General features: G+C 41.1%; 1 protein-coding gene across 1 annotated transcript; it reads left to right on the plus strand.

Moving 5' to 3' along the window:
• The first annotated feature begins 379 nt into the window (after window positions 1–379).
• Window positions 380–16,335, plus strand: LOC310859692 (dynein regulatory complex protein 11). The gene is made up of 19 exons (XM_083766378.1): window positions 380–515; window positions 1,212–1,539; window positions 2,103–2,222; window positions 2,791–2,982; window positions 3,072–3,143; window positions 3,447–3,652; window positions 3,772–3,856; window positions 4,029–4,139; window positions 4,922–5,000; window positions 5,552–5,658; window positions 7,679–7,771; window positions 8,001–8,062; window positions 8,181–8,263; window positions 14,462–14,569; window positions 15,022–15,221; window positions 15,332–15,418; window positions 15,509–15,686; window positions 15,807–16,045; window positions 16,203–16,335. The coding sequence occupies exons 1-19, from the start codon at window positions 505–507 to the stop codon at window positions 16,314–16,316; spliced, it is 2,475 nt and encodes an 824-aa protein (XP_083622504.1). The 5' UTR covers window positions 380–504; the 3' UTR covers window positions 16,317–16,335.
• The last annotated feature ends 659 nt before the right edge of the window (window positions 16,336–16,994 follow it).

The following is a 16,994-nucleotide window of genomic DNA, read 5'->3' on the forward strand; positions in this document are numbered from 1 at the left end:
AATTAAGATATGCAGGGGGGCTGCATGCCTGCATGGTGATGTTACATGTAAGCATTACTAGTAGCTATAGTGATACAGTAAATTCTCTCTTCACCTGGGGTATAATCTGGATCTTTTTTTCATGTTTGTATTAAGTTAAGAATGTAGCCTACTTTCTTCATGTCTTGTTGAATGAATCAATGCTCTTTATGTTGAAACGGAACCTAATTTGACACCTCAACCCATAGGGCCGCCCACCACCCATACTGGGTCATGCCTACCTGCTCGGACGTCGGTAGAAGGCGTACAATGGTGCGCAATGCATGCATGGATTTACTTCCGGCATCATCACCGTTACTATGGAGACGTATGCTTGCTCATGTGTTTGTGTTTGCGCAGATCGGGCGCAGATACGCTATCTGACTTTTTTCCCCCGACAAGATAAGAAATTATAATTTATGTACTTGCTAGATATGAACTACTGACTACAGCTTCTGTCTAATGTTGGAGGGATAACGCCGCGTTATGTCACAAAGGTAACTTAAACACAGCGTGAGGGGGCGACATTAAAAAGCAATTCATATTAATTTGAAACTGCCGTGTTCTGCAGATGAGTAAGGCTGGGACCGAGGTAGCTCTGTTCCATAGCACTAATGCTAATTCTGCCCTGCAGGGTAGAATTAGCATTAGGGCTATGGACCAGACCTAGGACCTAATATAAATACTTTAAATAGCTGTCCCACACACGTTACATTTTAATACCAAGTTGAAATTCACATAGCTAACTTTTAATTAATTGGTAAGGAAAGGAAAGGTACTATGTTTACCCAGGGTAACTGGACTAAGCTCAATAACTTGTTTACAGCCAAACGGGTTCGTAATGACAGTTTCTGTCTGGTCCACAAATACTAGCTAGCCATATTCCAGTTCAAAAGACAAATTAGACTGATAGAATATTTTATTGACAGTTTAAAAAGGTAGCCTACAGCTCTGTTTAAAACAACAATTACTACTACTAATGGTTGAATTTTGCAGAATATTTTACATTTGAAAACAAAGGGCAACAAATATAGCCTAGGGCCCTAGGCCATATAACAAAAAGGAGACATGATTAAAACCCCAATTCTATCATATTATTATTATTGAGCTAACTTAGCAGAATTAGCATTCAAATAGATTTTCTTTAATTCAATACTGTGGCTAATGTGTAGACCACCTATACTCTCTTCCAGTCATTACAACAAACTGTGGGTAGATGCACAGGAGGAGTTGTCCAGTCTGCTGACCGAGGAGTTCCCGGCCCAGACCGCTCGTCCAGAGAAGGACAGGGTGGTCTTCTTCCAGCGCCTGGCCACCTTCTACGTTCGTTATATCCAAATCTTTAGGCACCTGGAACAGGCCCACGACCAGGTGGTCCAACCCCAGAAGAGACGGCTCATCCGCACTGTCCTGGACGGAGTGATAGGGAGAGTCCTGGAGCTCAAGAATGAGATGGTGGACAAGGAGTTCTCAGAGTACCACTACTTGGATGATGTTGTACAAGACCTGAAGCTCTCACCCGTGAGTTTCACTGGAGTGTGTGTGTGTGTGTGTGTGTGTGTGTGTGATGCCAGATCTTTGGAAATAATAAAATATAGTCTTATATTATACTATTTGAATGTCCCTCTGGATATTATACTATTCCTAATAGGTGCCAAGTACAGCCATAGTCTTACAATGTATTGTAGACCTTTTGGGGTAGTTGGCAGTTAAATGTGTTGATTATTCAAGGGATTACTCAAGGGAATACTGTATGTAACTGACTGAACATTCCATTCCTCTAAGATACTTCATTATAGGCAGGGACTTTGTCAGTGTTGGCTCATGACTTGAGTCATGATTCTTCTTAGTTTTGCACGCTTTCTATATTACATTTTCAGCCCACAAACAAAGACAAGACACAACCACATCAACATACACCAGACAGTACACACATGATACAACTAAATAAAAACAAAACATAAACTGAGCATACTTTTTTCATTCATACTGTCCATCTCATTCCACCACACAGTCTATTTCGCATCCGTATTGCAATTGGCTTATGATTCTAATGATCACTGTTGTGTTTGGCTTCACCCCAGGCAGACATTGAGATCCCCATCCCTCGCTATTTCATCAGGGAACGCAGCAAAGTACTTCAACAGCGACAGGCGATGCTCACGGCCATTCTCGGCAAGATGGAAGTAACAGAAAAGGCTAAAGTGGGTGTTTAAAATATTTCTGAACACGTTACTCATATTTTTAACCAATCAATTGTTTCACTTATTGTCCATATAAAGTCTCGACAAGTGCTCTTATATCGTCCGTGATGAAAAGTGGATGCAATATTATAATTATGCCCATGTTCCATATATCCTGTCTAGCAAAAAGTGTCTCTTTATGGTGTTGAGCCAATCATAATTTTAAAAGAGAATGTGAGGACTCATATCTCTTTGTTGTCAGTGTCTTACTGGGTGCACGGTAGAAATTCATATTGAAATAATTATTCATATGCTGAGGAAGGCTCTGACCAAAACATTTGCTATGTTAATTAATAAAAGCTTAAAAGGTAAGTGAGTGCTGGTGATCTTTTCAACTTAGCAGAGCCAAGCATAGCACCATCAAACCTGCAACAGGCTGTTAAAATAGCCACAGCTCAACTGAGAGACTGAAACCGTAAATCGTCATATTCATTCATTGATGCACTCATTTATTCATGCACTGCTGCACGCACTCACTCAATCACAGTATTCCAGTAAGATTTGATTGCTTTTGTTGTCTCCACCACAGCCTGCATTTTTTCGCAGACTGAATCTGGAGGAAGCCATTAAAGTCATCCAGGTGGCGGAGCGTGCTCGTCAGGGGCGCCTCAGGGCAAAGTTCATGAAGGAGATCCAGAAGGATAAGGAGAGACAGAAGAAAGCCATGGACAGGGACCGGGGGGCGGCCGCCAGGAACATGGCTGCCATCTGTGTTCAGAAGGTGCTCAGTATTAATATCACCGAGTCAACATTTACAATTACAATGGATATGGATATTCTATTCTAATGTGAGATAACTTTTGTTTGCAGGTGTGGAGGGGTTACATCCAGAGAAAGACGACAAAAAGGGATCGGGAGGAAGAGCTGATATTTCTAGGCATGGTGAGATTTTTGGTCCATCTCTTCATGCTACCTATTTTGCATTATCATACTTAAATCATCAGTGTGGAATGGATTTACTTTACATTTACATTTTTAAACTTTCAAACTGGTGTCCATATTTTGGCCAAAACGGCAGGTCATTATACTGTAGGTCGAAACATTCAAAACTTTCCAAGATGTTCCAAAATCTTCCTGTACCAATGCTGGGAATTAAACCAGGCTGTCAAAGGCAAAATACCTGCTGTAACATCAGAAACATGCTTGAAAGGTTCAACCCAAATATCTGCCTGTCATTTCACCCAGGCCATGAAGCACGGATTTGAGCAGCCCTTCTCCTCCGAAAACAAGGTCCAGACCACCCAGGCCCAAAGGCGGCTCCAACAGGAGGCGCACGAGGAGGACTACCAGAAGACCATAGTGGCCGTCACGAACAAACTGCGGAACGTTGAGGGGGTCGAAATGACTGAAAACATGAAAGACGAGATACGCCAGTGGTTCATTGAATGCCAGTAAGATCTCACAGATGAGGGTCATTTTCAGCATGTACTACAGCGAAGTATTTACACATAATAGTAGTAAAAAACAATTGTAATGGTAAGCACACCTTCTGGTATTATTTGTTTACCAGTGATGCAACAGGATCTTTTCCAGACTACCCCGATGAAGAGGACGGAGGCTCAGCTCTCATTTTCGCAGAGAAAACCCCTCAACAGGTACAGCCCCCCACACACACACACACACACACACACACACACACACACACACACACACACACACACACACACACACACAATATTGATTAGGGCAATTCACAGCCTAATTTATATGGTGGTTCACAGATAAAGGATACAGATGAGTTTGAGCCTTTATGCATTATTTTTGCAGTTAATGGAGGAAATCGCTGCAAAGGAAGATGAGGATGACATCAAAAGGCCAAAAGGGAAGGAAGAGAAAAAGGGAAAAGGAAAAAAGGACAAAGCGAAGGTTGGAGAGGAGGTAGAGTGTTCCACTCACATGTTACACATTATTCTGTTCTTGCATGTAATTCACTATAACTGTACTAGCTTAATTATTATGAGAACTTTTCTGTAAGATACTTTTCCTGACTTAACCACATGAATCCTAGCGTCCCTATTCAGGGCATGTCATAATAGGCAGACATTTGGCGTAAATAGGCCAACATTCAGTGAAAATAGAAGATCTACAAGTTCACAATGCGTCACAACACGTTGTGAACTTCAAAATCGTTTAAGATCGTTTAACATAATTTAACATAGAGTATACAGTAGGGTTTTAGTGGATAATCAACCATGGTGTTGCTAGCCATTACACTCACTCACAATGAAATGGAACAATGACAATACTGTGCAAAACACTGTGAACTGCTGCCAAGGCACACTGGTGTGGTGTGCCATGAGACATGTCCAGGTATGCCTTGGGATTTTGTGACCACACATTATTATTGCAATATATTAGCTATATTATTGTTCACTATAATATTACAGAGGCACATTCTATTCCCTCCAAAATACATTATTACTACTTTAAACCTGGCGTCCCTATTTTAGGCATGCACATTTGCAATTATAGGCATCATTTGTAAATACATTTAGTTTATTTATTTTGTTAAAAATAACTAATATGGACGATCTACACAATGATATCTACTTATTGTGAGCTTGTAGATCTGCTATTTTTGCTATGAATACTGGTGTGTGTTGCGATTTTGACTTGTTCATTGACGTGCAACAAAACGTTTGAAAACCACTGAACCACAGGAGGAGGAAGAGCCTGGACTGAAGATGCTGCCCTCCACCTTTCTGTCTAACTTAGAAGTGGGATACAAGACCTTTGTAGGTGAGTGGAGGAAAACATGGTTTTGTACCTTTTATGGTGCTAGTTCTCTATGAATACTATTGATGGTGTTCACACTAGCAGCGACAAAGCAACAGGTTACGAGTCATTTTCAATGGAACGCATGGCAGAATGTTGTACAAATCAAAGTTGAAAGTCAGAGTTATTTTCTGCACCCCAAGCATCAAACAATCACATGCTCTTGGTTAGAGTTCAATCGGTGACAACTCCAATACAGGTGGTTAAAATATGCAGTGCTCATGAAGTCAATAACAGATTATATCATCCTTGCTCATCCGGAGTATGCTTGGAGTTGGCCTGAGGGCTTCCTTTCAAATATACTCATGTTTTTGTTTCACCATTTCCACTCTCCTTCTTCCTCCCCACAATTCCCGCTCCATTATGTGAATGGAAGAAAACCTCAACACCTGCGTAGCTGGCCACACTTGGCTTTGTAGCTTTGTCGCCGCCAGTGTGAAGGCAGCATTAAGCATGCCAAAACCATGCAACATGAAAATAAAAAACAATATGAAAATGATGCTTCTCATCATCAGATGTGTGGCAGAACCGCGATGAGTCCAAGAATTTCAGCCAGAGGCATGAAGCTGAACTCATCAAGGAAGAGCAGAGGAAAGTGATTGAGGCAGACATAAGACTACAGGTGATGCCATCCACCTTAGCCATACACATTTCTTACAAAGGTTTAATGACCTAATACTCGAGATATTGTCATTACTTGCGCAAGCAGAGCGCGCAAGAAAAGTTGTTTGTCCGGTGCTCCGCGTATGCCGTGGCTGCATGATTTTGAGAGTGACGTAATGAAGATATGTACCAATGCCAGGGTATACCTGGCTCTCAATGGTGACGTAATAAACGTAGGTTTCAGATTACATACATGTACTGTATACATACGTAGAGGCATTACCTTTATTCCACCCGACACTGAAACATAAAGGTACACATCTTATATACCCTGGCATTGGTACATATCTTCATTACGTCACTCTCAAAATCAGCCACGGCATACACATAAAACAACCCAAGTAACCACAGTATACTACTTTTCAACTTACAATTCAATTACATATACATATATACAACTTATATATACGTATATATGAGCTCAGTGGCCTTGTGGTTAGAGTGTCCGCCCCTTAGAGTATATATATTTATAGAGAAGGCACCCAGAGGAATCTTGAGGCGAAATGGACATAGTGGCCGAAAGAAGGTATTGCAGTTTGGTAAGGTCTGGCCCCAAACACATGAATGCGCACTAGGCTCCGCCCACTCCAGAAAGTTTCAGGCAGCTCTGAGCTCTGCTCCAGAGCGGAGAGCGCTGACGGACCGACCGCATTAAAACCAGGAAATGTCGCATCAGGACTTTTGCTCATTACTTATTATTCTGTGTATATAAAATATAGCTAATTTGTCTAATCTCTAGTTACATCAATATTGTTCTTGTAAAATAGTTGGTTTGTGACCAAGTATTAAGATTATATTACATACAAGTCACATACAAGTCACATGGAATCTGATTTTTTTTGCAATCCCCATTTAACATTCAGAGGTGAATTGTTAAAACCTGGTTCAGGAACATGACACCATATGCTACATGATATCTAATTGACATCTAATTGTTAGCCTATGTCTACATTTCTTACAAATTTTAGGAAAAATGTCACCATTATAGATAGATAGATAGATAGTTTTTTTTATTTTTATTTTATTTTCTTTATATTCTTTATATTTTTATATTTTTTTGTTATTATTTTTAGTTTTCATACTGAAAATGGTAGCATGCTAATGCTAACTTAATGCTAACATGGTAGCATGCTAATGCTAACATAATAATGCTAACATGGTAATATGCTAGCATGCTAACATAGCATGCTAACATGCTAATTAGCATTAGAAAATGGTAGCATTAGCATGCTACCATTTTCAGTATGAAAACTAAAAATAATGACAAAAATATAAAGAATAAAAAAAAATATATATATATATATTTTTTTAATTTAATAAATCTATCTATCATGGTGAAATTTTTCCTAAAATTTGTAAGAAATGTAGACATAGGCTAACATTTAGATGTGGCGGCCATCTTGAAATAGCACCGCTATATTGGATTCTTGGATGGCTCGGTTAAAAAAATTAAAGAGGTGACCCAGAGGCATGTTCATGCCAAATTTCACGCTTGTATCACCAAGCGAACAACCGTTCCAATTATCTGCTATATTGCACAAATTTTGTGTGTGTGTGTACATCTGTAATCCACGTAACCCGAGAACCGTTCGCCCCACCGACTTCAAATTCGCCAAACACGTTCCACACACCCACAGGGAGTGCAGTGCCCGGTCTCGAGTCGGTCGCACCCATGGTTGTCCAGAACCACCACAAAAGGCCTTTTTTATTTGGCGGCCATTTTGAAAAATGACCGCCATATTGGATTTTTCGCTGGCTCGGTTAAAAAAGTTAAAGAGGTGACCCAGAGGCATGTTCATGCCAAATTTCACGCTTGTATCACCAAGTGAAAGGTTCTCTCACAATATGGCTGTTAGCCGCTGTACTATATAAATCCCCTTTTTGCAACACAATGACAAACATTACATGTACATTACAATAGGCTATATAGGCAGCGACACTCATTGGTCACTCATAGGGCGTGTGTATTTTTGTCTCAGGTGGATGCACTGATGAGACAGGAGCTGGACAACTTGAAGATAATGGTGGATAAAGACAGGGGGGGCAAGGGCAAAGCCAAATCAAATGTCAAGGTAAAGAATGTATGTTGGGCATGATTGTTTGTCATATCGTTTACTTACAGTAACCACTCTCACTTTCTATGGCATCCCTATTATGTTTTCGGCCTGTCATTATAGGTGAACATTTTCAAAATAAAGAAAAGGCCAACCTACAAGCTGTATAAAGTACCGGTATGTATAGTAGGGCTTAAGCGGTTATGAGATGTGTGTTTATGTTTTGTTTATTACATCGCTGCTTTAGAAAAAGAAAGGATCAAAGAGTGGGAAAAAGAAGAAGAAGGACAAAGACTTGACAGCTGACAGGTGAGTTCGACTTGAGCATGTCACACAGGCAGTAGGACAGGCAAAGCCAATACATTTCACTGTTATTGAATCACTTCTGCTGGAGAGCATGATGACATCATTTATTCACATCCAATAGGACGCTAGAGTCTCTGTATCAGGAGCTGGTGGAGCAGGGCTTGTTGAGAAAGGCAGATAATGTTAAACTGCACGATTACATGGGTAAGAGATAACGCTTTGTGGTTTGATGTGCCATCTTTCACCTCGTGAATCTGCAATTAGGCAGAGTCACTGCTAAAGGTCTCTCCTGCATTAAAGCTGCAATCTGGAAATTATTTTAATTAATAAAACATTATTTGAACCAATCAGTATGCCAGTACAATATAACAAATACATCTGCACTGGTTGGAGGTGGTCTCCCTACTCTTCCACTGAGAGACTTGGACCTTAGTGGGACACCTACTAGTTGACAGAAAGTACTGCCTGAAGCATATAAGCACAATATATCCCCTGTGAGGAGATTTAAGACAATAAGAGCAGTAAAACTTTGGTCTCCCATGCACAGACCCGGGTTCAAATCCCGGGTAGGACATGAAACTTATGGATTGCAGCTTTAATACATTAATAATGTATTGTGTTCCACTTGTTCCAACTTTGTTTACAAATTTAAAAAATCACACCCGTGTGAAGTGAGGGGCGCTCTTATTATCATACGTCATCATCTCAATCTGGCTAATCACAATTTGCTCACTTTTGTCTTCAACTTCAACGTTTGTGTTGTTTACACACTTTTGTCTTCAAGGTTTGTGTTTACACAAACCCTCAAAGCTGGACAAATTAGGAAAAAAGAGGCACCTCTACAGTAGCTACAGCACCTGTTTTATTCATTGTCAAATAATTATGTATGTAGAGCTGTTACAAATAAGCACCAAGTGAAAGACTGCAGGCATGCGGATTTGATTTAAGATAAAATACTGCCCTCATCTGGTCTATGATTGGAGACACACTATCTAATATACAATTGAGAAGTTGTCACGTGGCGCAAAAGATGTGCGCACTAGCCAATGAAAAGATGTTCGCATGAAAACAGTTCGCAACCCCCCACCCCCCTCCCTCTTTGGCTGCTGTAATGTGATCTCCCCTATGGATCTCCCACTCTGCACTCCGCGGAGAAAGTCGCCTCACCATTTCGCTTATTACTTCTAAATCTCTGAATTTAAAATATAGCTCGCTCAGCGAATGTCTTAGTTACATTAACATAGTTCTTAGAAAGTACTTGGTTTGTGCCTAACTACTACGATTAGACAGATCGCGTTTGTTATTTCGCTACTGCCAGTACTTCTGATTGCACGCACACACACACACACACACACACACACACACAACACTACCCCGTGTCCCACACACACACAACACTGCCGCGCGGATTTAAACTGTCAAACCTATTTTGTTAAAGTTACATATGCCACAGACACTTGCCTGAACTGTGCAGCTGATACATATACAGCATTGTCATATTTAAAAGGCGCTTTATAGCTTCTCTCAGCTCAAAGTGTGTATGAATAAGGAGATAAATGAACAGGGGCCTGTTTCACGAAACTTGGATTAACTAATCCAGGATTTAGGCCAAAACCAGGCTTTTTCAATCCTGGTCTTTACAGCCTGGTTTATTCCGTTCCACTAAAGCCAAGCAAGGCTCAGAATTGGCGTATTTGGCGAGCCGGGATCAGCAAGCCTGGCTTAATAGACAGTCTGGCTTTTTGTCTCTAGACCATTATGTGGATCACACATTTACTGATCCTTCTTCTTCATGGGGTATTAAGGCAGTTTGCATCCTTAATAGTTGCATTACAGCCCCCTTCTGTATATCTCATTATCTTTACTAATCTATTCAAGACTTACTGATACAAGGATTTAAGCTTCTAAAATAAATACTGCTGCTGTAATTAAAGAGAGAACATACTGTCAATAGTGGTATTAGTGGATAGACTGAATGATTAACTACCCCAAAAATATAGTTTACATTTTACCACTACTATTAACTTAAAACAGAATTCTTAATATTGTAAGCATAATGATATTGTCGCATTGTGATATTTGGCCATAACTCCCTCCTCTGAGGGAGCTACCTTTGGGGAAGGGGGTTGTTGTCCAGACAGGGGCCAGACTGGTGAGGGTCATGGGTTCATGTAGCATGCCAAAGTTTGTGCTATTGCCATTGAGAATGCATTGGGCGTTTAAGTTAAATAACTCAGAAACTACAAAACATTTCAAAGTAAAAAGTTCCAGCATGTGTCTCCACAGTAAGCTGAATTTTACAAAGTGTGAATGGAGTTTCTAGGTGAAAGTGATTTTTTTGCCTATAAATGTCTCAAATTTGAAAGCACTATATTTCTAAAACTATGAAACATTTCAAAGATTCCTTTTCAGGCACACATGTCCACCGTAGGATGAACCTAAATAGGTTTGAATGGGGTTTCTAGGTGTAAGTATGTAAGACTAGTAGTGGGTGAAACGTTACAATGGTAATATGTTGTAAAACAATGAGTAATGGTAATATTTAGTGGTTTTCACTTTTACAAAAAAATAAAATAATAATAATATAATATAATAATTCTTCTTAACCGTGCACTTGCACGACAGAAAACCTATTCATGGGGAACATTCACCAAAAGCAGCTGATCTACAAGCTCACAAACTGATGTTGTGCAGCCTATATATTTTGGTTATTTGATTTTATATAGTGCTTAAATTAGTCCTTTAATGCAGACCGATACAAATAAGGCAACATAAACCCACAATAATTGAATAAATCTGGAAAACATCATTGGTTTGTGATCAGTTTGACAGCTTAATGAACAGTAAAGACATCCGGACCTGGCTGTTAGCCTGGTCCGGAGCAGGCTAAGTCCAAAGCATTAGTTTCCATGGTAACTAATGTAGCATCACTTTCATGAAACCGAATCAAGCCTCAACATATCCAGGTTAACTGGTTAAGTTAATCTGGCAAGATCAACCAGCTTTCATGAAACCGGTTAATCACTGATCCAGGATATATTAAGCCAGGATATGTGTTAAAGCCCGGCTTAATCTCTAATCCAAGTTTCGTGGAACGGGCCCCAGCTGACGTCGGTGGGAGAGCCCCAGCTGACGTCGGTGGGAGAGGACGTCAGGTGTGTGTGTGTGTGTGTGTGTGTGTGTGTGTGTGTGTGTGTGTGTGTGTGTGTGTGTGTGTGTGTGTGTGTGTGTGTGTGTGTGTGTGTGTGTGTGTGTGTGTGTGTGTGTGTGTGTGTGTGTGTGTGTGTGTGTGTGTGTGTGTGTGTGTGTGTGTGTGTGTGTGTGCGTGAGAGGGAGGTAAACAGTCAGCAACACGTTAAATTTCTACTTCTACTAAAGAAAGAGGCAGCGATGGAGCCATAAATCCATATCCATAAATCCAGGGACATAAATTGCGCAAAATACTGTTAAACATGACGGCATCAGCCTGCTGCATCCTCCTAGCTGTTGTGTGCTAAGCTAAATCATCATACAGAACCACAACAGTCAACACGCATTGACAAGGGTTGCCACATTGACTGAGAAGGAAACAAGCAACCAGGTCTATGAAAATGTTAACAGACCAGATCAAGTCAGAAAATCCGAAAAAGTCAGAAAAAACATCTAGAATAAGCAACAATATTGCTGACTGTCAAACATCATTGTCCAATGTTGTTTTAGAGCAGTGGTTCTCAAACATTTTCATGTCATGGACCACTAATATTCTATATATATATATATATATATATATATATATATATTATATATTATATATATATTTACTATATATATTTACAAATATGTGGGTAGCCTACAGGGATTCACCCACGGAATGAATATATATTCATCTATACCAGGGCTGCCCACACCTTTTTTAACTTCAGAGCTACTTTCAAAACGACCAGCTGTACCCACCAAATAAAACTATCATCCCATTGCAGAAAATAGTTACAAAATGTAATTGAGGCTACATACAGTTGTGTCCCCTTCGTCTGTACCGGTTGCTCCTAGAAACCCTAGCGGAGCTAGGCATCGGTGGAACGGCACTAAAGTGGTTCTCCTCCTACCTCACCGATCGGACCTACCAGGTTTCCTGGAAAGGTCTGCTATCATCCCCCCGAACCCTCCAAACTGGGGTCCCACAGGGATCTGTACTTGGTCCCCTGCTTTTCTCACTGTACACTAAATCCCTTGGCACTATCATCTCTGCTCACAATATATCCTATCACTGCTACGCCGATGACACACAACTGTTCCTATCCTTCCCCCCCTCTGCCACTCAGGTGGAAGAGCGCATCACTGCATGCCTGGCTGACATATCACAGTGGATGTCCTCCAACCACCTCAAGCTGAACCCAGACAAGACTGAGCTTCTCTTCTTCCCAGCTAAGTCCTGCCCTATGCAGGAGCTAACTATTTCCGTAGACAACGCCCTGGTAACGTCTGTCCCAACAGCCAGGAATCTTGGTGTTGTCCTGGACAGTCAGCTCTCGTTCAAAGCTCACATCACAGCTGTCACTCGATCATGTAGGTTCACACTCTATAACATACGACGAATTAGACCGTTCCTCACCCAGGAATCAGCCCAGCTCCTAATCCAGACAACAGTCTTGTCAAAACTCGACTATTGTAACTCCCTCCTTACTGGCCTACCAGCATGTGCACTTAAGCCTCTCCAGCTGATCCAAAATGCAGCAGCTCGCTTGGTCTTCAACCAGCCAAAATTCTCACATGTCTCCCCCCTGCTCCGCTCCCTCCACTGGCTCCCGGTCGCTGCCCGCACAGAATACAAAACTCTGATGCTGGCATTCAAAGCAACCAAAGGTATGGCTCCCCCATATCTTACAAGTATGATTGAACCCTACAAACCCTCCCGCGCACTCAGATCAGCCAACGCAGGGAAACTGGAAGTACCCTCACTAAAAACGCCGGGACAACGCTCCACACGTCCCAAACTCTTCTCCCTTCTGGCTCCAAAACTGTGGAATGCACTTCCCATTGCAGTCAGAACTGCAGCATCACTCCCAATCTTCCGCCGTAGCCTGAAAACCCACCTTTTCAGACTCCATCATGGCCCATAGCACTTACCCTAACCCCTTAGATAGAATTTCTGTTGGCTTAGATAGCATTTGACTTAGACTTATAGCATGTTATGTAGACAGCACTATAATTGTATTGTATATAGTCATAGCACGCCATAGTACATATGTATAGCATAGTAGTGAATATGTATAGTTTATTATGTATAGTGTATGTATAGTTTCATCATATAGATATTCCACTGTTACCTTCTTAGCTTACGCATGTTTCATGATAAATGCTTTTATGTGATGTATTCCCATGCTTTTGTTCTTGCCTAAATGTAAGTCGCTCTGGATTAAGAGCGTCTGCTAAATGCCTAAATTGTAAATTGTAAATTGTACCAGGCTGACTTCTATAGGTTTTGAAAGGTACCCTTCTTTTTTTTTTTTTTTTTACCCAGGGAAGTAGCTGAGCACAGGTGCTCATTTTCAGCAACGCCCTGCACATCGAAACACACACACACACACACACACACACACACACACACACACACACACACACACACACACACACACACACACACAAAATGTCATGTCAAAGGTACCTCTGGAAGCCACACCTCTGATGGGTCGGGCTTAGTCTTAAGGGGTTTGTTTTTTTCACCCACTGTGTAATACAATGAATGGACGGTAGGTGGCAGTAGTACAGAGGCCAGAGAAACTATAAGACAAACGCACATGGAATGGGAAATAGAGGGGGGGAAATGGAAATGGTAGGGTTTTTATTTTTGGTATTTGACTTTGCTACTGATGATTGTACGCAACTATTGCATTGTGTGTTTGAGCTGACAGGCCCTATTTTATGTCAATCAATCAAGTCATCTCAGGTCATCTCAAGCGGCAGATGCAAAAATAGTTTTTTATATTAAAATTATATATATTTTTAGGGCCATGTCATGTGCTCTACCTGCAAAGCCTTTGTGATCTATAACTTTTGGGCACCGCTTAACGTCAGATCAGGGGTTTTGTCGGCCAGCGCCAAAAATGCTCCCCGACAGCATAATCGGAGCAAATACCGGGCAGTGTGTATGAGCCATAACGTGTTGACTACACTACACTACACTAATAAGGACACAAAATAATAACTAATAACTCATCCGTTACTACATGTGGAGTCAACTCCCGCAATTTCCTTCTTCCCATAGTGCGCGGCAACGTAACTCTGGGATGAGCGGCCGCAAATGTGTTTGGTGGATACAACAATCTCTTAGATCAGTCTATATAGCTATTTAAATCCTTTCCGGTAATTTTAGAAAGCCCTACAAAACCTTGGGCTCACAGCTGTTTCCTCTTGTCTTTTTAGGTGACTACAGCTACCTTGGGACTACATTGAGACAAACGGACATTGAGCCCATGCCTTCCCTGTCTGATGTGCGACAGGTTTTAACTTTGTACGCTGTCTTACCTTTAGGTACATAATATGAAGGCCATTCAATTTCCATAAAATAAAGTTAAAATATAATAATAATAAAAAAATTAAAAGTATAAAACGTTACATGTGAAAAACAAAACTGGATGTAATTCTGTGGCCTAATGGCAAAGTTTGGTGTTAATCAGTCCAGCTGTTGTGGTGTGAGATTAGCTCTGGGCTGGGATGCACACACGCACCGCACCGCACACAACACACACACACACACACACACACACACACACACACTGTCATAGACAGCCACATTGTAAAAATCCAGTGCATTGGGTTATACTTGTCGCTTTCTGTGCTAGCATTATATTTATATTCACATTTTTCATGGGTTTACATTGCTTGGTTATTGTTATGTGCCATTTTCTTTCTTTCTAATCTCCATACTTCATGTCAGTCTCACCTGTAGACTGTACATAAAAGCAATAGTGTGCTGTTTGCAGGCTCTCAGGCAGTCCATGAGAAGGCTCCTCTGGTTAAGGCCATCATGCTGGTAGGACCAGCGGGCGTTGGTAAGAAGATGTTGGTTCATGCCATTTGCCAGGAGCTAGGTGCCAACCTATTTGACCTGTCACCGTTGAATACAGTTGGGAAGTACCCAGGCAAGAGTGGCCTTACCATGATGCTTCACATGGTCTTTAAGGTACCACAAAACGGCACAATCGCCTCTTTTTGCGTTATCTTGCAATCATCCCTCCCGCAGCATTCATCAATTAATTTACCAACCCTCTCATAATCATCATTTGTGTTCAGGTTGCTAGACTCATGCAGCCTTCAGTGGTGTGGATCGGAGATGCAGAGAAGATGTTCTACAAGAAAGTTCCCAAGGAGGACAAAGAGGTGTCTATGAACAACAATACAATCATGTACCGGTATAAATGTATCAGTTTGATAGTTAATGCTTTAAAGTTTACACTTGCATGTTCTCAGTTAGACCCCAAACGCTTGAAGAAAGACTTACCCAAGGTCCTGAAGTCCATCAAAGGGGGGGATCGCGTTCTAGTCATGGGGACAACAAGGGACCCGCTGAACGCTGACATCAAGTCACTGTGTAAGGTGTACAGCAAAATCATACTCATACCAAGGCCTGACTACGCCTCAAGATACGGTAAAAGTGTTAAATATAAATAAAATAAAATATTTGCCAAACATTTTTTTATCTATAGACAGTATACAAAAATATGTTTTTAGTTTTAACCATATTACATTTGACTCTGGTCCTCTCCAGTCATGTGGAAACAGCTGATCAAGAAGCAAGGAGGTGAGGTGACCAGCGCACTGGACCTCAGCTCCCTGGCCAAGATCTCTGACGGCTACACCCCTGGTCACATGGTGAAGGTGATTGACAGCATCCTGACTGAACGCCGCTTCCTGCAGCTAGCCAAGCGACCACTGACTGCTGCCGAGTTTGTTGCCCCTTTGGCCAAGATTGACCCAGTGTTTCAGGTTGAGGAAGAGGCCCTTAAGGTACAATGGATTTTGTTGTGTTTAGGTCTACAATGTCCTTTTGCTTTTCTATTCTTTTACAGTTTAACTGTTTACTGTTGTGACTGAAAAGCACAGACGGGATGTTAGCAATTTTATTGGACTGTTTTTGAGGTTGTTCTTGTGTTTGTGCCCTCAGGGCTGGTATGCAAAGACTCCTTTGGGAAAGAAGCGGTCTAAGGCAGCCGTCGGAAGGGATGAAGAGCTGGCGGCCACAAAAGGCAAGGGAACAAAGAAGAAAGGAAAGAAATAAGATTATAATTTTACCTCCAATTAAATTAACTCGGATATTATATTTATTACAGTATATTATGTCTTTTTTTTTAATATTGTGCTTGTGTCGATGATGCCTAGAGAGCAGGAGTGTCCTTCTTTATGAACTATTTGCAAGGCTAGGAGAGTTTTGATTGATTAAGTAATAACAAACTAGCACGTGCAATTGGGAAGAGGATGTTGGAAAATATGCTGATGAAGGCATTCTATCTCGGTAATGCCACAGCTCTCACGCTGCAAATGGGATTGGGGGAGGGTCTATAAGGGGAGTGCTAACCCCTTGTCTCGCGATTCGCGAATACAGAGGTCTCTCCAAACAGGACAGTGTGACGTGACGACTTATTTCAGATTTTCTGTAAGGTATAAAGTTGGAATTACTAGTTGAGGTTATTATTATTATGTTTTTATCCTGTCATGTTCATTACATTTGTCTCAAAATGGCCATTACTAGAATTTGAATGTTTTTCACACAAGACCAAGTTGGATAAATAGTTTTGTTTTCTCTTCTAAGCAGCAGTAGTCAAGCCGGCCCAGGCCGTACTGCAATTAGATGTGTGGGAAAAAGTGTTGACTCCAGTCAAGGCTATCTATTATTATTCTGTTTATGGATATGTTGGACTGTTGTGGTGACGTGACCATGTTATTGACTGGTAAATAA

The sequence above is a fragment of the Protomyctophum parallelum genome, assembly GCF_964188405.1.
Source record: "Protomyctophum parallelum genome assembly, chromosome: 6".
In the NCBI taxonomy this organism is placed as follows: Eukaryota; Metazoa; Chordata; class Actinopteri; order Myctophiformes; family Myctophidae; genus Protomyctophum; species Protomyctophum parallelum.

Bases quoted from the DNA above. Each gene is read 5' to 3' on its own strand.
- LOC310859692 (XM_083766378.1), top strand. The intron at 3,653-3,771 runs GTAAGATCTCAC...TTTGTTTACCAG, and splicing joins CAGTGGTTCATTGAATGCCA to TGATGCAACAGGATCTTTTC. The intron at 15,222-15,331 runs GTACCACAAAAC...ATTTGTGTTCAG, and splicing joins TGCTTCACATGGTCTTTAAG to GTTGCTAGACTCATGCAGCC.